Consider the following 27,731-nt stretch of genomic DNA (forward strand, 5'->3'; position numbering starts at 1 on the left):
GTGCCAAATTCCAATCCCATTTGTCTTTTTCTTCTCCTGCGGACTCCTGGGACCCACAAACATGGACCTTCCCATTCCATCCAGTAAAACCTTTCTCTGGTCCTCCTGCTGCCTGACTCGCTTTCCCTGGTCACCAGACTTCGTAAGAATCTTTTTCTCCATCTCTAGCCTTCGCTCCCCACTCACCCCTCAGGCCAGCGCAAACTGGCCTCTGTTCTCCATCACTCTACACCTCCGCCCAACCTCTTAGCCCTACAGGATCGGCTCCTTCTCATCACTAAAATCTGCCTTCTCCTCCAAGGGTGAACTGCATTATTTTCTCTCCTGTGAAAATCCTCCTCTTATCATTCCCTAAGGGATGAAGTTATCATTCCCTTCACTGAGTTCCTACAGCATTTCGTCAATCAGTCCATCTACAACACCCACAGCTTCAGCGTCACAGAAAATGACCAGAATGCCGGCCTCCTTTATTGAATGATGAGCATTTTATGATCAAGAATGATTAAGGTCATTAGTACCTTAGCCCTCAAACCTTCAGGATCTCATATAGAATAGGCATTCAACAGATAGCTGATGCATTTACCTGGATTAATTTGACTGATGAAAGCCCCCCAAAAGTAGGAGGAGCCCCAAAATGATATCTGTTGTTTTCTGACATTTCCTCATTACTCACACACAACCATTCTTCTAAAGTGCTATAAAATTCGGAATATTATCAGGTAAAATTTTACACTGCAACAGATGTTTCTACCCATGGATATAGTCGGGTTATTACTTTTTGTTTCTCAAAATTCAAGTGATCTCGCAAAACATCTCCAGAAACCAGCTCTCCCTCGAGGTGTGTCAGCTGACCCTGAAGAGTTTCCAACTTGTTTTCTGCATTCTGGGCTCTCTGTAGAGCTTTCTGGTGAAACTCAGATTCATTTCCCAACTGTTCCACAAGCTCAGATATTCGGGCTTCAAGCTGGGAGACCATCTGGAAACAAAGAAACAGACAAGGCTAAGCCTTGTTTTCGATGCAACAAAGTGTTAAAATCCAGTGCTCCACCAGAGCAGCATAACTATTTATAACACCAACTTCCAGATTCTTTGTAAAACTTAAATTAAAAAACACACAATTTGATAGCAGTCTTTTCCTCTCCTGGAAATAAATATGCATTCGTTATCTAATAAAATATTTCTATTGGTATTTTTAATTCTTATATAATTCCTTAAACAGGTTCCTTGAGAAATATTTATGGGTCATACTGACTTACCCTTAAAACTGCCACTAATTTGGGGGTTTCAAAGTTCAGCTAGAATAAAAAAGAAGCTCAAAGTACTTTTGGACCTCTTTAAATGTCATTGTCTGGAGAAACCCTTCCACCAAATAGAGTGGATTAAAGATTATACAGTGAGTTAGTTTTGGGGTTTTTTTTTAAGATTTTATTTATTTATTTGACAGAGATCACAAGCAGGCAGAGAGGCAGGCAGAGAGAGAGGAGGAAGTAGGCTCCCTGCTGAGCAGAGAGCCTGACTTGGGGCTTGATCCCAGGACCCTGAGATCATGACCCGAGCCGAAGCAGAGGCCTCAACCCACTGAGCCACCCAGGCGCCCCTGTGAGTTAGTTTTGATAGGAAACTTATCAGGAATTCAAGGACATAAAGTTTTTTTAAGCTTTCTTTCAATTTTCCATGGAATATTGATTACTTATGCACCAAACTCTGGTGATGTTGCCTCTGTCCTACATACTTAAGCAGTGATGTTATCATTTTAGCCTTTGAGAGGTCAAATTTCATACAGCAACTTTACATACAAGAAGGCAGGAGAATCTAATTGCTACTTCCTCTCCTACAAAAAGAGACCACAGTTTCTCCATGAAGGCCCCCATTCCCTTCACACACCCCTAACTTGCCCTTCCCTTCCTGAAGTTTCCATTTGTCCTGATAATCCCTTAGTCAAGAACATCAGTTTACCAAACAGCCCAGGTACACTCTGAGAATATTCAAATGGATTCTACCAAATCTACTTTTCATGAAATGTTGAATTCAATAAAAAATACCAAGTTTGGGATGATGGATTTGTTCTGATGGTTTGTTTCAGAAGAGAAAAAGAAAAAAAAAATAGATTATTTACGTAATACTCAGTACCACTCTTGCAAATTGAAATAATTTGGGGCACCCAGGTAGTTCAGTCAGCTAAGCATCTGCCTTCAGCTCAGGTCCTGATCCCCATGACTCCCACAGAGTCACTGGACCCAGAAACACTCCCCTGGAGGAAACAAAGCCTTAGGTGTGCCTAAGAAGAATGAAAGAGCCATCTAGATAAAAGTCCATGAGCTTATAGGAACTGTCTTTAACTTGGAAAAGGACACAGGAATCAATCATGATCATGTCCTCTCTGTACATAATCATTTCTCATCCAGATGGTTAGCCAGTTAGGAAACACCTAAAAGTAAGAGGAAAATGTTTGCCTTGACATTCCACACCAAAATCTGAAAATGTCGCAACTTTCTGTCATTGTGCAAGACATCATTATTTCAAAAACACCTGCTACAAGGGTACTGAAATTTCAAGGCTAAATAACATCTATGCTCATTTAGAATTCCTAGGAAGCCAATGGTAGGGCATTCCTCTAAGAGCGTGGTTTCCAGCTGGGGGTACTCTTACCCTTGAGGGACATTTGTCTGGAGACATCTTTGGCTGTCAAAGATTGAGGGGGGAAATGGTGTGACTGATACCTAATGGGTAGAAGCCAGAGAAGCTGCTCAACACTGCAGTGTACAGAACAAAGTGTACAGAACGGGCCCACGACAAAGGGTTATCCAGCCAGAAACATCAATGGTGCCAAGACTGAGAAACCCTACTCCAAGATCTGGTAACACTTTGAAAAAGACAATTCAGTTTTACTATAAGCAGAAAAGCAAGGAACAAGAAGAAGTGACTTACTGAAAAAGTGTGGGTGGTGTCCTGAATTCTACTGAGAATTGCAAACACGGGGGAGAGTCAAAATGAGCAGCAGCAAAGTAAACAAGAAAAGCGAGGTTCAGAAAGTAGGAGTCGACCTGAAACGGTAAATTTGCCAGGCCCAGCCTGAACGCACCCTTGGGCCTTCCTGTGGGCTATTACTCAGCCACTGGGTGTGTGTCTAACCAAGGCAGCTGGCAGGGAGCACAGCCTCCTCGACAAACAGATTCATCAATTTGTAAATCTCCCCTTCTTCAGAAACATTTCTAAGACAATATATGAAATCCATTTTCTCCTAATTTTACTCGAAGATGAGTCACATAAGACCCCAGCTATATGCTTGATTTCAGGCTTTTAAATAGTGGGAACAGCTATTGAAAAAAATTACAGGGTAGAAGAGACAGACAAAGGCACTAAAAAGACTGAATCATTCTGATTTTTGGGGGGGTGGGAGAGAGGCATAGCAAGCTTAACCAATTTACATCATTTTTCTTGAGAAAATAAACATATACAGCATGCTGACAGTTTCATGCTGTGTTTCCCATGCTGAATTAAAATAGTTTGAGGAAAACGTTTGGGAACACAAAAGAGGGATGCCATAAAACAAAATGGTAAAGAACCATTAGCTACGGAATTCGATCAACCGCAAGTCAAGGTAAATAACTGACTGAAGTATTTCTTGGTTCTGGAGATATTTCTCTTCCCCAGTCCAGTACCAATCATGAGAAAAACTGCGTTACTCTCGGAGACCTGCACATGTCACAGGATGGATATTTCATATCCACAAAGACGATCCTACACTTGGACAAAGGGGTCACTTGGGTTGCTCCTAAGAACACACATGAATTCCGGAGAATTTTTTTTAAGATTTATTTATTTGAAAGAGAGAGAGAGAGAGCTGCGGCGGGGGGACAGAGGAAGAGGGAGAGAGACCCTAAAGCAGACCCCACGCTGATTGGGGAGTCCCACCCCGAAACTTGGTCTCGCGACCCTGAGATCACAACGGGAGCTGAAACCAAGAGGCGGGTGTTTAACCAACTGCGCCACCCAGGCGCCCTGAATTTTGGAGAATTTTTAAAAGGAACTGAAAATGTTTAATCATTAAAGGAAATTGTCAAATGCAACCCTGAACTCTAAGTTAGTGATGGCTTGGGGTTATTAGAAACATCAAAAGAGGGAAAAATACAACTTCTGCCTCGGACCAGCCTGAACTCATCGAAGAAAAAGATCACAATGGAATGCTACCTAGAATTTGGATATTATTTACTTTAAAACATCATTAATTAGGACTTCGATAATTTGGATTTGATGCTGATTTAAACAGAGTCAGGCTGAACTTGACTCTGCTAAGCAAAGCTACGTAGTAAAGGAGAATTGTTAGTAGTATAAACAAGACAAGAAAATTAAACAATCTTTGATCATATCTGTGAATTTAAACATCTTTCTCCATGTTTTAAATAAGTCCCTTAAAAGATGGTTCAGGCACCATTACGAAGAGGACAGAGAGGAAGAGAAGCAGGGGCACCAAGGGTTAATATTTGTCATCATTATTGGCCAGGAAGCGTGTTAAGGAATTCATAAAATTCTTTTTCATTCAATGCTTCCAACAAACAATAGCCTTCTGAAGCAGATACTCTTCCAGGTCTAGGAAACCTTGTATGCAATTCTAAAACCCAAAAGCATCTGAAAACTGACAACTTTTTTCCTAATTCACTTGCTTATGATAAAGCTTGCCGGGACTGGACTGAGCAGCAAACCCTACCCAGAAGCACCTACAGGGCACCTGGGTGGCTCAGTGGATTAAAGCCTCTGCCTTCGTCTCAGGTCATGATGTCAGGGTCCTGGGATCGAGTCCCGCATCAGGCTCTCTGCTCAGCAGGGAGTCTGCTTCCTTCCCCCTCTCTCTCTGATGGCCTCTCTGCCTACTTATAAAATAAATAGAATATTTAAAAAAAAAAAAAAGAAGAAGAAGAAGAAGAAGAAGAAGCAGAAGCGCCACGGAGCTCCTCATGGTCCTGGTACGCTCCGAGGGATGGAGCTGCCACAGGTTTTGCTGCAGAACCACGAACACTGTGGACTACAGAGTGCTGCCCAGACCCCAGTGAGGAGGAATGTGTAAGTGCGCTCTCTCCCATGCCTTTCTGTGTTACTACTTTACCTTTCAAAACTCCAAAACATTCTGAATTCAAAAACACATCGGACCCCAGGGCAGGGGGTGGCTCAGATGAGGGAGGGGTGTGGCTCTGGAGCATTCCCTGTCCAGCGGATGAGAAAAACAGCATCTCAGGGGCTGCCCTCTTAGGAACCTGCCAGTGTCACATCTGGACTGAGAGCGTCCACAGCAGGGACAGGATTGAGCCCAGACAGCTCTGACTCCAGAATCCACATCGTGGTCAGTGGTCACTGAAGTGACTCTCCAGGCTCCCAAAGTACGATATATAGTTGAAAGTAATAAAACCCACATTGGAAGGACCCAGCAAATGACTGTCCTCAAGAATCTTACAAGCGGCCACCTCCCACTCACCTTTTCCCTGCTGTCTTCCTGGCGGGTCATTTCTCGGATCCTTTCCAAAACGGCATCCTCCGTGGGCCCCGTCGGGCCCCAGCGGCCTCTAAGCAGGGCTGCGACTTTCTCCCTGAATGAGGAGCACTGGCTTCGCGAGGCTGCAGCCGCGTCCAGACTGGTCTCCAGTCTCTTCTCCAGCTCTCGGGAGCTTTTCTTCAAGAGGCTCAGCTCCTGCTTCGAATCATCCCAGACCCGCTGGCCAGCCAACAGCCTCTCCTGGAGGACCCTGACTTCCCTTTCAAGGACTTCTTTGATCTGTACAGCTTGGAGCAAGTCCTGAAACAATTACAGACAGTGAAGATGAGAACTTGAGTGGCCACTGAGGGACACCAGCATTTGCTTTTTTTTTTTTTTTAAGATTTTTATTTATTTATTTGATAGAGAGAGATCACAAGTAGGCAGAGAGGCAGGCAGAGAGAGAGGGGGAAGCAGGCTCCCCCACTGAACAGAGAGCCCAATGTGGGGCTCGATCCCAGGACCCCGAGATCACGACCCGAGCCAAAGGCAGAGGCTTAAACCACTGAGCCACCCAGGCGCCCCCCCCCTTTTTTTTTTTAAGATTTTATTTATTTGACAGAGAGAGACACAGCAAGAGAGGGAGCATAAGCAGCGGAAGTGGGAGAGGGAGAAGCATGCTTTCCGCCAGGCAAGAGGCCCGATGCAGGGCTCGATCCCAGGAGCCTGGGATCATGACCTGAGCCAAAGGCAGCCACTTAACGACTGAGCCACCCAGGTGCTCCCTGCGTTTGCTTTTTATTTCCCTTACTTACAGACTTCATGGAGTGAGGATGAATTCATCACATTCCCTGTTTAACCGTAAGCTCCCCACCACCTCTCCCTAAAGTTATTGAATTGTAAAGGCAATGTCAGGTAAATGGAGGTGCCTAAGAAAGAGAAGAGATATAAAGCCAGAGCCAGGAGAAAAAGGAGACTGACCTATAAGCCTTTTCTGTGTGGACCTTGAAAAAGGTCCTGCTGGCTGAAATGCTGGTGGAGGCAAAACAGAGAGAGAAAAATTTACAGAATTAATTATCTGTTCTAAGGCTTGACATCCATGGGAATTGACTCTGAATAACAGTAAACTTTCAGAGTCTTACCTACGAGTCCTATTGCAATAAAAAGTGTCTGAATAAAGATGCCTCCTTAATACTATTTTAAATAACAGAGTAGTGTTCTCACAAAACATCACAGCATAAGAGATCATCAGAACTTTCTTCCAACATCCATTTACTGCATATCTCCTTGTCTCATAAAGTGCATAGAAGAAAGACCGAACGCTCCAGCCATTTGCTGGGCAGGAGGATTAAAAGTAGAAGGAAATAAGGGACCACACTGAGAACAGTAATTTGAAAGAACATAGTATGGATGGTTAGGTTCACAGAAATAAATGAAGGGCGTAAAAGAGGCTACCGACGCACTTACTTCTATTTACTACAATCTAGAAGGGTCCAAAGTGGCATAAAAGGGACATCTTAAAAAAAAAAAAAAAAAAAAACTTGTTGACATGGATTTCTAAAATACATGAGTCCACATCAGATAAAAATATGCAACTTGCTAACCAGCACTGCTACAGTATTACAGCCTAGTTAACTGGCGGGGAGGGGGGGGAATGTTATTTATTACAAACAGTATGTTAGGGTCAAAAGCAACAAAAAAGAAACGTTATCTTCAATTAACAGATTCTATGCCTAAACAGGCCAGTAACATTTTAGGCTGCCAGTTAAAATGCACTCAACCCTTTTGCACTGGAACTAGACTTTAAAGGGAATTTATCAAAATAATAATAATAATAATAATAATAATAACAATAATAATAAATAAAAGGAATTTATCTCCACCAAGATGTTCCTTGAATTGCTATGTCTTTACTTTTTATAAAAAAAAAAAAGTGAGTATCTTTCTTTTTTTTTTTTCTTCTGGTGATTTTTTTTTTTAATAATCAAGGTAGTCCCTGGCATCAGCTTGAAATAAAAAGTTACTGAGCGTGGCTAAGTAGTTAAGGAAGTCTGACCTTTACAGAAAAGGAATGGCTAAACTAATCGTGGGACCTATTTTGTGAAATGCTTTGGTCTCAAGGTCCTGGCAACGCTTCCCTTCCCCGGTCCCTTTCGATACTGGTCCTCTTAGTGGAGAAGCCCCACTGTCGCTAATTAAATTATGGCCCTTAAGGTAGAGTCAAGGACACTTTATCACAAATACAATATTTTAATACTTTACAGATTTCTTTTCAGAGAGTAATACAATAGGGGCTCCTGGGTGGTTCAGTCATTAAGTGTCTGCCTTCGGCTCAGGGCATGCTCCCAGGGTCCTGGGATTGAGCCCCACATCGGGCTGCCTGCTCGGCAGGAAGACTGCTTCTCCCTCTCCCACTCCCCCTGCTTGTGTTCCTTCTCTCATTGCATCTCTCTCAAATAAACAAAGTCTTTTAAAAAAAAAAAAGATAGTAATATAAAAGCTACTCAATTTGGATAACCAGTATCACCACTGGTGATAGTAAATTAGGCCCTTACTTTACTTAGAAATGACCATCTAACAAGAAAACTAAAGGTCAGGGGCGCCTGGGTGGCTCAGTGGGTTAAAGCCTCTGCCTTCAGGTCAGGTCATGATCCCAGGGTCCTGGGATCGAGCCCCACGGTCGGTCGGGCTCTCTGCTCAGCGGGGAGCCTGCTTCCCCTTCTCTCTCTGCCTGCCTCTCTGCCTACTTGTGATCTCTCTCTGTCAAATAAATAAATAAAATCTAAAAAAAAAAAAAAAAAAGAGAGAGAGAACTAAAGGTCCCAAATTCAGTGATGCAGAGATGATAATGAATTCTAATCCCCTTCAAGCTCTAAAACCTTCTAGAATATTCTATGTTAACTTGTATATGGAAAGAAAACCCTAATGTAAAAGAGGGGAATTTCCATGACCCAGAAAGTGATATTTTTAACCACGTAAGAAAAGTCCTCAAAATACACACAAAAAAATATATCAGATGCTTGAGTACTACAGCCTTACTGTCAGTTTAGAGTGTGCTAACCAACTGATGGCTTATTCCAGGAAACCAATAAACACAGTGAAAATATTCCAGCTATGAGGAATTTTTTCCATCCCCAATATCAGACTATTGTCTCCCTGCTTTCAAGACAAGAGCCCCAACTGTTCCCAATGAATTCAGAGCACAAACCTTTATGACTGGTAAAAATCAGAAAACTCAATTTGTGGTCCTAAAATACAGTGGCACGTGGCAGCAGGCCAGATTTCGTTTCTGGACACATTTCAGCCCCATGAAGTCTGTGTTGTTTCTCACATGAAGTCCAGCCCTGGGGAGCCGGCCCAAGGCCTTAGGGACAGCCCCTCCCTCAGTGCTCTGATTAAGTGCTTCAGGGTTTCGAAGCACTGCGCCGATCTGCTGGAAACAGATGTCCTCAGACTACAAATGCAATTACTGCAGAGCTCGCAGAAACAGCCCTGAAGTGGAATCTGGTTGCATGGCTACCTCAAGGATATGCTCAAGTAATGTGACATCAGTATCACTGGCCAGGTCCTGGGGACCGCTGTCAGACCACACTGACACACAGAACAAGAGACGAGTAGCTCCCTCTGAGCAAAATCAGGGCTGACCTCCACAGAGGAAATCATATTTGCAAAAGACGACAGCCACTAGAGAGACACTGATAGGGATGAGTTATTTAACAAAACTGTTCACTTTTTGTTTGTCCTACCAATGCAAGAAATGAATAATGACCCCTTCACAACCACTTTTAACCAAAACAGTTGTAAATAATATGATTAAGGTATTCAATCTACCTTCCCAATTTAATGCATGTTTATATTAATTCTCATTAATTAATGAGAATCATTAATGCATTAATCATCGTTAATGCATTATGTGATAAAGTCATTCAAAGATTTGTTTTTAAAATGCAATTGTTTCCTATTTTAATGTTGCTAACTAGTATATAGATTTGGATATGCATGAGATCAAACTGCCTCTCAAAAATGCATAGCTAATTATTATTTGGGTGGAGAACCTCTGGATGAATTATGTAAAATGAAAAACCAGTTGATTACTTTTACCTAGTGCAGTTAAAATTAATAAATAAACTCAGAAATTATCCCTGAACAGTACTCTTATACATTGCTGGTGGGAGTGTGGATAGGAATAATTCTGGTATAAATATTTAACAAAATAGAGTATGCACATAGCCTGTGGTCCTGCAATGCCAGTCCCCAGAACAGATCTGTAGGGTAGATTACTAAATATGGAAAAGGACATATGCACAAAGTTATTCCATTACAACTAGAGGGCATTATGCTAAGTAAAATAAGTCAGTCACAGAAAGGCAATTATAATGTGACCTCACTCATATGAGGAATTTAAGGAACAAAGCAGAGGATCATAGGGGAAAAGAGGGGAAAATAAAACAGGATGAAACCAGAGAGGGAGACAAACCATAAGAGACTCTTAATCATAGGAAGCAAACTGAGGCTTGCTGGAGGGGAAGGGGACCGGCGGGATGGGGGAACTGGGTGATGGACATTAAGGAGGGCATGTGATGTAACGAGCACTGGGTATTATAGAAAACTAAGGAATCACAGACCTGTACCTCTGAAACCAATAATACTTTATATGTTAATTAATTGAATTAAAATTTTAAAAAAAATTGGGGGGCGCCTGTTTGCCTCAGTCGGTCTGCCTTCAGCTCAGGTCATAATCCTAGGGTCCTGGGATCTAGTCTCGCACCAGGCTCCCTGCTCAGCAGAGAGCCTGCTTCTTGCTCTCCCTCCGCTTGCTGCTTCTCCTGCTTGTGCTCTCTCTCTTTCTCTGGCAAATAAATAAATAAAACCCTTAAAAAAATTTTTTTTAATTTTTAAGCTATCCCATTACAATATAGCAAAAGATTAGGTACTACACAAATATTCACTGATATGTGACCAGCTAAACAAATACAAGACATCTGTACCGTAGAACTTCTGTCGCTCATAAAAAGAACTAAGGAGATTTTTTATGTACTGATATGGAAGACTCTCCAAGATACAGTCAGTGAGAAAAGTAAGATGCCTAACCATGTATCTCATGCCGTTTGTACCTACATAAAAAGAGCATCTCTCTAGAAATAAGCAAAAGCAACTGCCAGTTCTGATCATCTCTAGAGAAGGGACCTAGCTGGGGGGCTAGAAATGGAAGGAAGATATGACAGAACAGAGACAACTATGAAAACATCCAGGAAATTCTGGTCCAGTGCTGAGTCAATAGTGGTAAGAACACACACACACACACACACACACCCCAGTTAGGCTGTCCCACTGACATCATCAGCTTTGGGAAATAATAAGAATTCAGCATAAGTCTGAAATTCTCATTATTGACAAACACAAGTTGACAATGAATTTAGCTGTCTGTGGGGCCAGCGTGTTTCTGGGCTTCACCATAGAACTGCTAACACTCCACCCTGAGCTGATCAGATTGTGCCTGGAGGACCATGGACAGTTCCCAGCTGGAGATGCTAAGAGGGACATCATCAAAATGGAATGGGTTCACCATCACAGGCTAGCATTCAACCTGTAATACAAATATTTATGTAACTGTTTTCTTTAAAATGTTGTTTTAATTTATTTTGAATGTATAGAACGAATTTAAAAGCAAAGCACAGAAGGTTTAATTATGGTTATAGAACAGAATGTAAATACTACAAACATTGACAATGTAAATACAATAATAAAACTGGGAAGTAGAGAGAGGGAAGTAAAAATTAAAAAGCACTAAATTCTTCCACATTGTGGCAAAAAGTCTAAAAATATTATCTCACGTTGGTGAATCAGGAATAGAAATGTATTCCGTTAAAGTCTCAATAGTAAGTACCAGAATCTAAAACAGGAATGCCCCATGAGGCTAGAAGTAGAGAAGGCTTTAAATTTTAGTTCGGAGTCTTATGAACATATATTATTTTAGTGCTTATTTTCATTTTAAATCTTCACCCAGAGGCCAGGACTCCCCTAGCTGATAGATGACACTAAAGAAGGCTCAACATTTGAGAGATACAGGCTGTTTAGCCAAAAGAAAAGACATAAAAATCCAAGATAAGTGTCTTCAAATGCTTTAAGGTTAGCCATAAGAAAGAGATTTCAGTTTATTCTATGAAGTTTCATTAAGATAGAACCAGGATGAGGATGTAAATTGTAGGGATTCTGATCCTGACGTGCTATAATGAAGAACTGTCAAAAAAAATTAAAACTATACAGAGAGGGCCTGGGTGGTGCAGAGAGATTCTCTCTCCCTCTCCCTCTGCCCTCCCACCTGTGTTCTTTCTCTCTGTCTCTCTAATAAATCTTTTTTTTTTTTTTAAACTTCACAGAGAATATGGATCTCCTTGTTCGGTACTGAGTTCCCTGTCTCTGGAAGAGTTCAAGTGAAGGCTGGAAAACTAGCTAGATAGTGACATTTTAAAGATGATTCTGAGAGCGCCTGGGTGGCTCAGTGGGTTAAGCCTCTGCCTTCGGCTCAGGTCATGATCTCAGGGTCCTGGGATCGAGTACCGCATCGGGCTCTCTGCTCAGCAGGGAGCCTGCTTCCCCTCTCTCCCTGCCTGCCTCTCTGCCTACTTGTGATCTCTTTCAAATAAATAAATAAATAAAATCTTTAAAAAAAAAAGGGAAATAAAGATGATTCTGATTCCACATAGAGGGTTACATGATCTAGATTCTAAAAGGCCATAAGGTCACTTTCAACATCATGATTCTAAGATCGTAAAGAGATCTTCAAATTCTTTAGTAATTTATCTTAGTAAGTCCTCCCTTCCAGGAACATATTTCCATATGCCTATACCCTGAAAATAATTTTGTTTCTTTGGATCTTTAGGTAAATATACATAACTAGGAAAAGGGAATAAAAACACAGAGCATTAAGTGTGGTGGGCATGTCCTGAGCACTTCATGTATATTATGTCATCCAGTCCTAAGAATAATTTTAAGAGATGGATCCTTAAATTATTTTTCTATTTTACAGACAAGAAACTGAGGTTGCAAGAGGTAAGGCCATATACCTCAGATCACATTGCCAAATGACTCTGAAGTCCAGATCAAAACCTGAGAGCCTAGCCCCTTCACCACTCTACTCCCTGAGAACTGTCCCATGCTAGTCTGTCTTCCGTTCGCTACTTCATGCTAACAAACCAAAAGAGCAGAAGGGACATCCTTCCAAACCAGACCTGCCTGACTCCAAAACCAATATTCTTTCTTAGCTTTGACTCTAGCTACCAGAATTAAAGGAAATGTCAACAGCATGAAGGAAAAGAAGCTGTTTAAAATCCCTTAAGTTTAGTTTCTGATCTGATCTGAACTTGTATGGCCTATAGGAAATGCATGTGTGGCTTGTGGAGGCTAAGTGCCTACTCTTTTGAACCCTGGATTATTTCAAAATAACAGAAAGAAAAAGTGTCAGTCATTGAGAGTTGTTAAAACATACTTCAATGGTAACTACTCAGGTTTTCAAATAATATATTTTCCTTACATATAATAAATCACCTGGTTTTTTATTGGGGAAATTTTCATAAAGTAAGTCATAAAGTAAATAGAGTAATTAAGAAAAAGAGAAAAGCTGAGTTTCGTAAAAACAGCACCCCAGCCTGCAAATATTACTACTTCCGCAGTCATTCTGGGCTTCACTAATAAAGTAAGTTTCCTACCTCAAAAACAGAGCTTTAGAAAGCATTATGAAGACGCGTCCTGAGGCCATTAATGTGTCAGTAAAAACCACTTGACAGTATTTTTCAGTAGTAAATCTTTGGAGTCATAATCTTATGAATGGGCACTTTATTAAAGACCTCAAGATTTTTATTGCACCTTATTTTTTTACAATTTTTATTATTTTGGCAGGAACTACATCCTAAAATGAATGTGTTTCCAAGCCTGAACAACACTGCATCATTTACAAGTAAAAATACATATGACAAATAACTTGGTTTTTTTTAAAATGTGCTCTTATAGCACATTTTCATTTCCTACTGCTCATCTTCAGAAATGCATTCTTTCTTTTTTTTTTTAATCTGATAGAGACACAGCAAGAGAGGGAACACAAGCAGGAGGAGTGGAAGAGGGTGAAGCAGGCTTCCCACCAAGCAGGGAGCCTGACGTGGGGCTCGATCCCAGGATCCTGGGATCCTGACCTGAGCCGAAGGCAGACACCTAATGACTGAGCCACTCAGGTACCCCCAGAAATGCATTTTTATAGGTAAGTATTAACTTCTGCCCAATTTTCAAGGCGTGATATTTTAATCATTACTATCTATAATCACATTCAAGTTATTCATTCACTGAGGAAATTTGCATCACTAATTACTGCTATTGTCTCACTGACAAATAACTTGGCCTCAGACAGATATATAGGATATAGCTGTGACCACACACGGAAAGGGATTACTGATGATGGCAAAATCACGAGCAGGGTTCAAATCCCAGCTTTGCCACTTAAGAGCTATGTGAACTTGAGCAGAGTACACTTAGCACAATGACTGTGCTAATAGTGATCGATTAAATGATTACTGATAGGATGCATGTAAAAAATCTGAGAGCCTGAGACTTCACTCAGAATGCTCACTGGTGGGGCGCCTGGGTGGCTCAGTGGGTTAAGCCGCTGCCTTCGGCTCAGGTCATGATCTCAGGGTCCTGGGATCGAGTCCCGCATCGGGCTCTCTGCTCAGCAGGGAGCCTGCTTCCCTCTCTCTCTCTGCCTGCCTCTCCATCTACTTGTGATTTCTCTCTGTCAAATAAATAAATAAATCTTTAAAAAAAAAAAAAAAAGAATGCTCACTGGTAGGTAAAACACTAAAAGCATAATTCTGAAATACTTTTCTGTATATGGTAAGACAAAGCACAAGAGTAGATATTATGATTAAGATTCAAAAGATACCAATATAAAACACAAAGATAATAAGAAAACTCTATCACTTTTAATTAAACATACCACTAAGAGTTTATTTAACTAAAAATGTATTTCTAGCTCAGTCCACCAAAAGAAACAGCCCAGTAGCAATAAGCCCATGGAGAGCCTAAACCTTAGTTGCAAGCACCATTCTCCAGGAAAGGGCACCAATGATCCCTACAGAACAGGTTGATTTTAGTTCTGTGTCTGAAAATTCTAAGTGATCCTCAATGCCATGTCTTCTGTCAGAAAAAGCCAGGAAGTGTTAAAAGACCAGAGGCAGGTTATAAGGTCACAGAGACCAGAGGGGCAGCTGCTGGGCCAATAGAATGAATTTAGAGCACCAAAAAAAAAAAAAAAAAAAAAAAAAAAAAGTAATCGATTCTAACACAGTAAGTAAATACAAATCCATGTGTCCACAGAACTGAAAAGAAAAAAAAAAAAAAGATTTTCTTTACAGAAGAATCCCAGCTAATAGGCAGAAGGAATTATAAAATTTGAATATTAACTTTTTGTCTCCCCCATGATGTAAATTAATCCAGACAAGAATCAGTGATGATAATCCCACTCAGTAAAGTCAATGGGGAACAGAAATAAACCTGCTAATTATCAGGAATAAACTGCCCAGGGATACCTTACTTAAATGAAGAAGAAAAAAAAAAGTCCCTTTATGCTAACGAGATGGGCAAACTTAGTGTCAGCAACAAGGAACCATCCAGTATAACGTGCCTATAATATGACATCTACAAACTTAAACTCTGAAATGTCCTCGCCAGAAACATTGAACCTGAATCCCGTCCAGTCATTATCTGATTTTGAACTACATCTCCTTTACCACTTGATTGTCTCCTATGTATTTTATTAATGGATTGCACTGGCTTGCTTTCACTTTTGAAAATTCACCATTATTATTAGTTTCTTTGTCACAAGAATATAAAAATATCGTTGAAAAATTATATAGCATGAAAATGCATATAGGATTAACTGGCATGCTCAAACATGGCTTTGGGTAATTTGAAAAGATCAAGCAATTCACTATATAATTAAAGATCCAGTATTAAGGCACCTCCCTTTGACAGTCTCTTTTTTATTTTTTTAAGATTTTATTTACTTATTTGACAGAGGGAGAGAGCACAAGCGAGGGGGAGTGGGAGAGGGAGAAGCAGACTCCCCACTGAGCGGGGAGCCCAATGTGGGGCTCGATCCCAGAACCCTGGGATCATGACCTGAGCCAAAGGCAGATGCTTAACCGACTGAGCCACCCAGGTGCCCCATGACAGTCTCTTCTAAGTAACACCCACCTCCTTTGACCCTGCAAGTATATACATTCTAGGGATTTGTCTTACTGATACATTCTCAAGTGTGACAAACCAGATTATTCATAGCAGCCTTGCTTATAACAGTGTATGGTATATTAACATTTTGTCTTTAAATGAAAGGAAAAATATAATGCAGAGCATATTGCCATTTGTATTTATATTAAATTTTAAAAAGAGTAAGCATACACATCATAGAACATTTCTAGAAAGGTACAAAAAAAAATAACTCTTAACAGAGGTTGCCTCTGAGGACAACAACTGCGTGGCTGGCAGGAGGGGTGGGGGTGGGGAAGATGTTCACCTTATACTTTTTTTTTTAACCATATACCTTTATATCTATTTGGAATTTTGTATCTGGTGGATGCATTACTTATCTGTTCAAAAAGGTTAACGTTTGAGTTTTCAAAATCCTTAGAGGCTAACTAAAAGAAAACATCGTTCTCTACAGACTCTACCTTTAAATATGGGTGTGTGTGTGTGTGTGTGTATCTGTTTCCTAATTAGGAAAAAGCTATGTATCCAATGGCCTGTTCAGGTCACCAAGTCCCACGCTGCCCCCAGCCCTCCTGCTGACAGCAGCCTTGGGAGCTGGGGTCGGTCGTGCCGGTGTGCTCACCAACATCTGGCTGTCAATTTCCGCTTCATAAACATGATCGCAGATGCACACACACACTTCACATACTGTACCTGGTTCAGCTTGTCTCTTTCCTCGGTGCAGGAGGCAGCTTTTTTCTGCTCTCTGTTTACTTCAGAAACCAGCCTCATGATGGTTTCTCTGCTAGCTTTTGCTTCCATCTCATGGACGTTCACAGTCTCTTCAAGAGTAACAATCTGTCTTCGCACCAAGGCGTTTTCCTCGCACAGCTCTCTAAGCTGAAGAGAAAGCAGTTACAGCTAGCTGATAAAAATTAACAATTTCATTCGGCTTCCTGTAAGCAACTCTGATCTACGTACCCCGCTGTCTGCATGATCACACGAAACCCAGGAAAGCACTATCCCTCCATCCACTCAAAAGAACACATTTTCATAAGCAGCCTCTAAACTCTGTTGGTACGCGCAGACCCAGTGATCAAATTAAAATTAATCAAAAGATAGCTTCAGGGTAGCACTACTGAGAGCCTTGCCAAATGCTTCCCGACAGAGCAGGCATCAGCAAGCCCCTGGCTTAAATAATCGAGGAAAGGTGATGTTCCACAGAGATTACAGCAGGGGAGGGAGCAAGGGACTTCTATTCTGCCCACGTCTGCTGGCGCCAGTGGCATGCGAGGCGCTGCCTGGTGGGGTGCTGGGGAGGGGGGCACAGAGAAGAAAACAGGACTTTCTTTTTAAAAAGAAAATCCTCCTAATTAATATAAGTATAGAAAAACCTCGAAAAAACATGCTCAAACAGCGGCTATCATTAGGATTAGTGGAGCTTTTCACTCTCTATGTTGTGCATTTAGGCTGTCAGCAGAAAGCATGAATAAGATTTATAAGATTTACAAGGAGGGAAAATGAAATCAGACAGGCTCCTTGGCCTGGGGAACCAGCCCTGCAGACAGCTCAGGCTGGAAGGCCACGAGGACGCCTACAGGAAGAGCTGAGACCCCGTATTACAGAGTCAGTATCCACGTTATGACGCTCTGGGGAAGGGGCATATCTTTCAGCCTCAGGACCTGGCCAACATGGCATCCAGATCCCAACTCAGGGTCGTTCACCCTCCTGAATGCTTTGCTGCATATGCGTATGTTCAGTCCCCAATATCTTTCAAAAGGCCCCACCTCAGAATGTAAGCTGGCACAGCCACTCTGGAAAAGAATGTGGAGATCCCTCAGCGAGTTGAAAATAGAGCTGCCCTACGACCCAGCCATTACACAACTGGGGATCTACCCCAAAGATATAAATGTAGCAATCTGAAGGGTCACCCGTACTCCAATGTTTATAGCAGCGAGGTCCACAATAGGCAAACTATGAAAAGAGCCCAGATGTCCATCAACAGATGAATGGATGAAGAAGGGGTGTGTGTGTGTGTGTGTGTGTGTGCACACACACACAATGGAATACTATGCAGCCTTCAAAAAATGGAATCTCGCCATTTGCAACAACAAGGATGGAACTGGAGGGTATTATGCTAAGGGAAATAAGCCAATCAGAGAAAAGTAAGTATCATACAATGTCACTCATATGTGGAATTTAAGAAACAAACCAGAGGATTGTAGGGGAGGGAGGGGAAAAATAAGACAAAATCAGAGAGGGAGACAAACCACAGGAGACGCTTAATCAGAGGAAACAAGCAGGGTTGCTGGAGGGAGGGCGGGAGGGTTGGTGTAACTGGGGGATGGACATTAAGGAGGGCACATGATGTAATAAGCCCTGGGTGTTAGATTAAAATTGATGAATCACTGAAATCTACCTCTGAAACTAATATATTATATGTAAATTAATTGAACTAGAATCTTGAAAAATAACTTTAAAAAAGTAAAAAGTTCCTACCTCCAAGGAGCACTCCTTGGCCAGTCCACGTAAACTAGCTTGCCACACCTCTAACCTGCCTCACTCTCTATCTCCACATCTTCATTGGTGTTTCTTCCCCTTTACTACGTGAGATAATATTGGATATTTGTTTATTTCCTCATTATCTTTATCTCACAATAACAAAATTTCTAGAAGAGAAGATTCAGTCTTATCTCATTCACTTCGGCACCACCAGCTCCCAGAACCATGTCTAGCATATAGTAGTCACTCACTAAATATCTGTGAAACGGATGAATGTCTGGTAAGTCCTGAGGAACACCTCCTTGGTTTCTTGGGGCAGCGGGGGGTGCACATGTGGTTGGGAGAGCTGTGAAAGGGAGGAAGTGGTTTTGAAATTGAAGGAGTGGTTTTGTTCCACTTCCCAGAGGACCACCTAGTGAGTGCCTTTCTCCTCTGGACCAGTGATTTTTTTTTTTAATCTGAAATGCTAAAGCCCTAGAATCCTAGTATCTGTTTTAAAATATAGGGTTTTTTGTTATTCAGGTATGGGGAACTGAACAGATCTGGAGAGAGCTGCTGCTGCAAAACAATTTGTTACTCACAGTTGTGAAGAAGAAGGGACACGCTGTGCTGCATGAGGCCATGGAGGGAAGCACCAGGTCAGTCAGGAGATGAGGAGAGCAAAGGAAAAGAGAGGTAAGATTCTTTGTCATGGTTTCCACAGGATGAGGTGAGCAAGACGGGGTAAGCAGGCTCGGGACTGGCTAGTTAATCTGAGGTGTGTAAGGGCTGTGTGGTACCTAGCCCCGTGGTGATCCGGGAAGGTGGACGGTAGCCCAGAGCCTGACAGAAAAAAAAATGGCTGGGGTGTGGGAGTGACTGGTTTGCATGTGAAAGCCATACTCCCTAGAGGGTCATTTGGGAGAAATTGGCGAACCCTCTGAGTCAGTCTCTCCTGGGTCAAAAAGACCCCAGATGTCAAAGCATTCAAAATACAGAAGACAATAAGGCGTAATTAATATAGTATCAACTTCCAGATTAGCACCTGGAGCTCATCTCTGATGAGGGGAAGGGTGTCATGAAAGAAGAAGGTTCTCCATTCTCTTTTCTTTGCTCCATCATTTGGCTTTAAAAACAATCTCCCAAACTACACTGCCCCGTGGACTTGGACAGACAGGCTGCTGGTCCACGTGCGCAACAGGGAGATGGAGGAGAAGCATCTAGAATCCTTGGGACTATCAGGCCTGAGCTATCAAAGCCTGTCAGTGAAGTGGAATGCTTCCTGAAGTTAACTGAAATGATTTTGCAGCTTGTAGGAAGTACAGCTGAGAAGATTACTAATAAAATTCTGAGGTGTGGCTTTAAGAATGACTGCATGGATTAATGAAAGAAATTGAAGAAGACACCAATAAATGGAAAGATATTCTGTGCCCATGGATTGGGAGAGTTAATATTGTCAAAATGTCCATATAAGTCACAGCGATCTATAGATTCGATGCAATCCTATCAAAATCCCAATGGCATTTTTCAGAGACATAGACCAATGACAATGTTTGGACGGAATCACAAAAGAGCCTCAATAAACAAAACAATCTTGGGAAAGAAGAACAAATCTGGGGGGATCATGTTGCTTGATTCCAAATGATATTACAGAGCTATAGTCATCAAAAAGTATGGTAACAACATAAAAACAGACACATACGTCCACAGAATGGAACAGAGAGATCAGAAATAAACCCACACATATACACGGTCAACTAATTTACAACAAAGGAGACACAATATACAATACAGAAAGGACAATCTCTTCAATAAGCGATACAGAGAAAACTGGGCAGCCATAAGCCAAAGAATTAAACTAGATTATAACTTATAGTGCACACAAAAATGAACACAATGTGGATTAAAGACTTGACTATAAGACCAGAAACCATAAAATTCCTGTAAGAAAATATAGGCAGTTAGCACCTTGACATCAGCAACATTTTTTTTTTTTTTTTGGACCTGACTCCAAAAGCAAAGCCAACAAAAGCAAAAGAAAATAAAATAAAATAAAAAAATAACAAGTGAGACTCTACCAAACTGAAAAGCTTCTCCATGGCCAAGAAAACCATCAAAAAGATGAAAAAGCAACACACTGAATGGGAAATAAAATATTTACAAATCATGTACCTGACAAGGGGTTAATACCTAAAATAAATAAAGAACTTGTAAAAGGAAAAAATTCAATTAAAAAAGGGGGGCAGGAGCGCCTGGGTGGCTCAGTCAGTTAAGCTTCTGCCTTCTGCCTTTGGCTTGGGTCATGATCTCAGGGTCCTGGGATCGAGGCCTGCATCAGGCTCCCTGCTCAGTAGAGAGTCTGCCTCTCCCTCTCCATCTGCTTCGCGTGTGTGCACACACTTGCTCTCTCCTTCTCTCTCTAATAAATGAAATCTTTTTTTTAAAAAAATGGGCAGAGGACTGAATAGCCATCTTTCCAAAGATGACATACAGATGGCAAACAGACTCATGAAAAGATGTTCAACATCATTCATTATCCATGAAACACAAATCAAAACCACATGAGGTTTCAGTTTACATCTGTCAGAATGGCTAATATCAAAAAGTTACAAAGTAACTATTGGAGAGGATATGGAGAAAGAGGAATCCTTGCACACTGTGGGTGGGAATGTAACCTGATACATCCACCATAGAAAACAGTATAGAGGCTCCTCAAAACATGAAAAATATAATTACCATATGATCCAGCAATTCCACTTCTGAGCATTTATCCCAAGAAAATAAAAACACTATTTAGAAAAGATATATGCGGGGCACCTGGGTGACTCAGTCCATTAAACATCCAACTCTTGATTGCCGCTTAGGTCATGATCAGGGTCATGAGATGAAGTCCGCATCGGGCTCCGTGCTCAGTGTGGTGTCTACTTGTCCCACTCCCTCTGCTTCTCCCCACTCATGCTCCCTCTCTCTCTCAAATGAATAAATAAAAGACAAAGAAAATATGTATACACCCATATGTTCACTACAGCATTATTTACAATAACCAAGCTATGCAAACAACCTGAGGGTCCATCAGTAGATGAAAAAAGATATATATTATATAAATACAGATATATATTCATATATATATGGAAAATTATATACGTGTGTGTGTGTGTGTGTGTAAACCTTGAATACTACTCAGCCATATAAAAGACTGACCCCCCTTTGGGGGTTAGCTCAGTCAGTTAAGCATCTGACTCTTGATTTTGGCACAGATCATGATCTCTGGGTCATGAGATGGAGCCCCACATTTGCCTCCATGCTGGACATGGAACCTGCTTAAGATTCTCTCCCTCCCTCTCCCTCTGCTCCTCCCCCAAAAACAAAAAGAGAGAGAGAATGAATCTTTCCCATTTGTGACAAGAGTGGTGGACTTTGAGAGTTTTATGCTAAATGAAATAGTCAAAAGACAAATACTCTATGCTTTCATTTATATGTGGAATCTAAAAAAACAGATGAGCCGGGCACCTGGGTGCCTCAGTGGGTTAAGCCGCTGCCTTCGGCTCAGGTCATGATCTCAGGGTCCTGGGATCGAGTCCCGCATTGGGCTCTCTGCTCGGCAGGGAGCCTGCTTCGTCCTCTCTCTCTCTCTCTGCCTACTTGTGATCTTTCTCTCTGTGTTAAATAAATAAATAAATAAATCTTTTTATAAAATAGATAAATAAATAAATAATGAATGAACAGACGAGCCAAAACAAAGAAAAAGCATATGAATATAGAGAACAGAGTGGCTGCTGCCAGTGGGGAGGAGGATGGGGGGTACAGACTTCCAGCTGGGAAATGAACAGGTGATGGAGATGCGGTGTGCAGCATGGTGACTACAATCCTCAGACACATTTGTAAGTTGCCAGGAAAGTATATCTTGAAAGTGTTCCTCTCAAGAAAAGAAATAATAAATTTTTTGTAACTCTTCATGGTGACAGATGGTGACCAGACTTACTATGGGGATCATTTCACAGTGTATACCAGGTCAAATCATTACGCTATACCCCTGAAACTAAAATAATGTTGCATGTCAATTACACCTTTTAATAAATTTAAATTTTAATAAAAAAGATCGGCTTCAAGGAGATCTGTCTGGAAGCAGGGATAAGAAAGGTGTGAAATGAGCAAAGATATGGTGAGAGCTCCAACACCGTCAGGTGCCCTAATGAATCACTATGTGCTGAGTGAATTATTTATTGACTATAACTAATTTCCACCTTACTGACAACCTTGTTATTATTTGATTCCAGTGGAAAATTAAAAAGTACTTTAGAACTAATCTTAACCTTAGACTCAGTAAGTATCCCAAAAATGACACAGCTGATTTGCATGTGGGTTTTGTGTGTATGTGTATGCTTCTGTCTGTAACTAAAACAAAAAACTCCCTAAAACACATTGTTAAGATGAATGATGAATTGTATTTGGCAACCTAAATACATTTAAGACCAAACAATTCATCTTTTCTGGATAGTTATTAATCCCAAATAATGTTAGAAAGGACTTTGGAATTGAGCTCAGAGAGGTGATAAGGTTAGTCCCAGATCACACAGCCAAGCCATGCTATATTTGGGCTACTGTCCCCTTCTCCTGCCACCCCCGAACTCAATCACAGCAATTCCATTCACGGCACATGTCAGAACGACTGCTACATTTGTCGTCTTTTTCATGTGCATTCACCTTTAGAATTAAATCTTCATCTGATGCCTTTTCATTCTTCTTCTCTGGATCTAAGAAGTCACCAAGTTGAGCTAGAAATTCCTCATGTTTCTTGCAGTTCTTCAAGGCTTGATTCTTATTGTCCTCATTTTCCTTTAAACATTTTCTACAGGGCAAACAACACATAAGTCAAGCTATTAACACCACAGAGAGATCATTCATCAAACAAAGTTCAGAACTTAAGCTATCTGATCCAATCACCACTTTCATCACAACACAGTTTCCTGGACACAGAACACATCATTGCCCTGGGAGCCCTGTAAAGGCTGCCTGTCAAAGCCAGGCATCTACACTTGGCAGAAATGTATAAAAATCTTCATGGCATCTTAGATCTTGTAACAGCAAAGGAGACAGACCCTCTGCCTCTTGTCCTGGACCATTTATGATCTGCAGAAGGGGCAGGGAATCTCTAGATCACAATGGATGTATGTAGTCATGGGTCTCTGCTGGGTCCTCACGAGGAAGTAGGACAGTGCTGCTATGTTTCTTCTAGTGTATCATCCCTTGCTTTATTTTCAGACGTTATGCAGTGATCTATAATCGTTACTTAGGGCATACCCCGGGTCACGGCCAAGCATAACTATAATAAAAAATATATCAGCAGCAGGGGATGTTCAAAGAGAGAAATGTTCAATCACCAGCAAAGACCATTACCAGTTTTCATACATCCAGAGTGTTTTAAGAGTATTGAAATGGGCCAGTCAAGGAAAATCAGTTTATTATGCTCTGCTATGAATATTTCAAATCTCAGAGATAGGTTTGCTGAAATAGCACAGTCTATTTCTAATGCTTTAAATGTTACCGACTAAGAGATCATCAAAAAATAGACATACTTTAAAGGCAAATTAGAATCATTTCAGTAATTTGGTATCACTTTTTCAGTACTCTAGATAAGAAACATGATTATTGCTTTCCCTTTTTACCATGTTCAGTGTTTACCGCAAATTCTTTCACTCTATTCAAAGATTACCAAAGCATGTAATTGCTACACTCAAAAGCACATCATATTTCTGTTTAGAAAAATGTATCACAATAAAAAACCAACATCAATATATCTCTGAGTTCTTATTTTCAGTATATGAAAGGTAAAATGTGCTCAGTCTCTCTGGCTCATGAAAAGCACAGTTAATGCTATGATGTGGTGGACTGATTTATGTGCATGATTCCACTCAGTCGGTCCAAGACTTCAGTCTTGCTTCTCCGTCCCCAAGTTGGGTCCATTTCACTTGGACCCAACAAAGTTCTAAGAATCTACCCTAAGGACACGATCACATAAATGTGAAAATAGGAGTACACATGAATATACTTGGTTTATAATGATTCTTTGAATGAAACCTACCTGAGTGTCTGCAAGAAATAACAGAAAGAACCGGTAAGTAAATCATGACATTTCAGGCAATGAGTAACGTGAGCTAACAAGGATTATACGACGAGTGAGTTTTTAGAATATCTACGACATAGGGGCACCTGGGTTGCGCAGGTGGTTAAGGGCCCAACTCTTGATTTTTGGCTCAGGTCATGATCTCAGGGTCGTGGGACCGAGCCTCACATCGGGCTGTACGCTCAGCCCAGAGCCTACTTGAGATTCTCTCTCCCTCTCTCTCCCTCTGACCCTTCCCCTGCTCAAGATCCATCAATCAATCAGTAAAATCTCTTTTTTTTAAATTTTATTTTCTCAGTGTTCCAAGATTCATGGTTTATGCACCACACCCAGTGCTCCACGCAATCCGTGCCCTCCATAATACCCACCACCAGGCTCACCCATTCCCCCAACCCCCTCCCCTCCAAAACCCTCAGTTTCTTTCTCAGAGTCCACAGTCTCTCATGGTTTGTCAATCTTTAAAAATACATGTCTGTAACACATTATTCAGTAAAAAAAAAAAAAAAAAAAGTGGTTCATTATATGATGTCAACTACCCGAAAACCTGTTCACCAGAATCTGAAGTATAGTTCTCAGGAATCATAAGGTCTTGAGTAATTTTAATATTTTTTGGTAATTTTCTATATCTTAAAAAAATTTTCTTACAATCAGTACATATCATTTGTATTATTCATTTATTTAATAAATATTTAATATTTATTTTATTTATATGTTATAATAAAATATAATATATATTTAAAATTTTGAGATATTATTTATTAATATTACTATATTATTATAATTAAATTATGTATAATTAGAACATGTTATAATTATGACATTATTATTATTATTATTTATGAAACATTTAATAAATATTTACTGGATACTCACTATGCACCAAGCCCAGTTAAAGGTACTAAAGATACAGTAGTGAACAGAACAGATGAACATCCTCGCCCTCACAGAGCTTACGTTCTAGTCAGGAAGATGGACAGTAATCAATCAATGTATGTGAGATGTATACGGTTATAAAGAAGGGGGTGGGATTATGGACATTGGGGAGGGTATGTGATTTGGTGAGTGCTGTGAAGTGTGTAAACCTGGTGATTCACAGACCTGTACCCCTGGGGATAAAAATATATGTTTATAAGAAATAAAAAATTAAAAAAAAAAAAAAAAAAGATAAAGCTGGAGACAAAAAAATTAAGCAGGAAGGGGAGGAAGAAATATATGGGGGAAGCAGAGTAAAATTTTAGATGTCGTCACTCACGGAAGACCTGGGAAAGCAACTTCTGAGTGAAGACCTAAAGGGAGCAAAGGGGAAGCCATGCAATATCTGGGGGAAGAGCTTTCCAGGCCATGGGATTAGCAAGTGCAAAAGTCCTGAGGTAGGAACACACTTGTTATGTTCGAAGGACAGCTAAGGAGCCAAATGGAAAGAATAAGGGAGAATGGAAACAAAACCATGTCCAATGAGCCCTCTAGGTAACAGAATATCCTTTGTCTTTACCCTGAGAGAGAAGAGAAGGCACTGCAGGCCTCTAGGCAGAGGACCAATGAGATCTAATTTGTGTTTTTACAGGATTACTCCGGCTGCGAGGGGCACAGGCAGCAGCAGGAAAATCACTTCGGAGGCTATTGCAAAAGTCCCAGAGAGAGATGGTAGCCCCTTGAACCAGGTTAGTGGCAATGAAGGCAACAATGGGAAGCTGTCAAAATGCAGACTGATTTTGCAGGTAGAGATAAGAGGACTTGTTGAAGGTCACACACAAAGCATGAAAGAGCAAGAGGACCAAGGATGGTGACCATGATTGTTGACCTGATGAACTAGAGGAATGGACTTATCACTGGAGATGAGGAAAGCAGCAGGAGCATTCTGTGGGAACAGCACGAGCTCCGTCTGGTCATGTTAAGTGTGAGATACCCATTGGACATCCATGTGACGATGTCCAGTAGGTAGTCAAAATATGTGGGTCTCTCTTGAGGTCCGAGAAAAGATCCAGGCTAGACACAGAAATGCGGGCATCACTAGCATTTAGATCATCCTTAAAGTCATGAGATCACCGAGAAACTGAATTTAGACAGAAACCAGAAGAGACGCAAGGACTGTGTGCCTGGGCACTCCAGTCTTTGCAAGTCAATGAGATGAGATGGGGAAAACAGAAGAGACCATGGCAGGGCAGCCAGCATGGAAGGATACAAAGCAGGTATGGCGAGCGTCTGGTAGCCAGAAAAAGAAGGTGGTTCAAGGAGAGAGACCAACTGTGCCTAATACACTGGTAAGTCAAGTGAGGTAAAGACAGACCATTTAATCCTCAATGTGGGGTCACTGGTCATAGGAGTTTTGCTGTAAGATTGGCGGGGGGGGAGAGACGATATGAGTTGGAGGTGTTGGGCTTTCTTTTTTTAAGGATGGAATAAGTAAAAGAAATAGAAAGCATCTTATTATCAAAGTTATTTAAGTTATTACACGTAGAATTTTAAAAGTATACTTTTGGAACAACTAGTTCCCAGTTTTGTCTCAAGAATTACCTTTTGCCAGAAGAAAGTGTGGAAAACCCACATTTTGTGATTTTTCTGCATAAATGGGTAATAAAAGCTAATGAGGAGCATTCGGGGTGGTCCGCAGTGGTCTGGGCTTGCAGGATACTTTTACAGCTAGCTGTGGAATAAACACCTCCCTCTCTGGGCCATTCCACCACCTCTAGTTAACCTCTACTTCCAGAAAATCTTCTAAATTCTGTATATGAGCATTTGCAGCCCCTATCAACCAGATATAAACATGCTTAGGACAATGCCTTGTTTGTTAAGATTCCTGGTACCATTTGGAGATGAGCTTGAGAAAAATTTTCAAGACTCTGAAGATATTTGAGATTCAAGATCCCCCCCCCCCAAATTGAGTTTCAGGGCCAAATAAGACAACAACACGCCAATACCTTCAAGGGCATATCCTGCTATCAGAAGCTAGTACTTGAACACTAACTATCATGAAATATATTGAAATACCCTTACTGTAAGTTCTCATCTAGTTCTGCAACTTTCTTCTTTAACTCCTGGTTCTCCGTGATTGCAGTGTGAGCTGTGATTTCGGTTCTAATTTTAGCAGCAGTAAGCGCTGCTGATTCCTCTTCTAGCTCCTGAACTCTGTCTCTCAGGGAGGTGAGGAGAGATGATTTTCTAGCATTATCTTCTCTGTAATTCTCCATTTCAGCTTTCAGCTCTTGACAGGAGGCTTCTTTCGAAAGCATCTTGGATCGGAGGTCTCGAAGCTAACACGGAAAACCCGTAAAAAGGAGGAAAAGGATTTCAGTGGCGTAAACGTGAAGTACTTTCGAGCAACCCAAAACCATAATTTCAAATCTCACTCTTCGTTCATGACTTAATCCAGCTTTTCTTTTTTTCCACATTTGTATCTGTATCACCAGCTGGGAACTTACAACT

The 27,731-nt window shown here is 41.1% G+C and overlaps 1 protein-coding gene across 2 annotated transcripts in view; it reads right to left on the reverse strand.

Moving 5' to 3' along the window:
* Nucleotides 1-27,731, reverse strand: part of CCDC170 (coiled-coil domain containing 170) — a 93,496-nt gene that overhangs the window by 27,938 nt on the left and 37,827 nt on the right. For both annotated transcript variants that reach the window (XM_045080176.1, XM_045080177.1), the window contains exons 4-8: nucleotides 27,303-27,559; nucleotides 22,889-23,033; nucleotides 16,418-16,603; nucleotides 5,471-5,788; nucleotides 776-976 (exon numbers count right to left, since the gene is read on the reverse strand). In XM_045080176.1, the coding sequence (XP_044936111.1) occupies nucleotides 776-976; nucleotides 5,471-5,788; nucleotides 16,418-16,603; nucleotides 22,889-23,033; nucleotides 27,303-27,559 (1,107 nt within the window). The remainder of the gene's footprint in view (nucleotides 1-775; nucleotides 977-5,470; nucleotides 5,789-16,417; nucleotides 16,604-22,888; nucleotides 23,034-27,302; nucleotides 27,560-27,731) is intronic.

The sequence above is a fragment of the Mustela putorius genome, unplaced genomic scaffold (genome assembly GCF_011764305.1).
Source record: "Mustela putorius furo isolate JIRA1106 unplaced genomic scaffold, ASM1176430v1.1 tig00000450_pilon_pilon_pilon, whole genome shotgun sequence".
NCBI classification, from domain to species: Eukaryota; Metazoa; Chordata; class Mammalia; order Carnivora; family Mustelidae; genus Mustela; species Mustela putorius.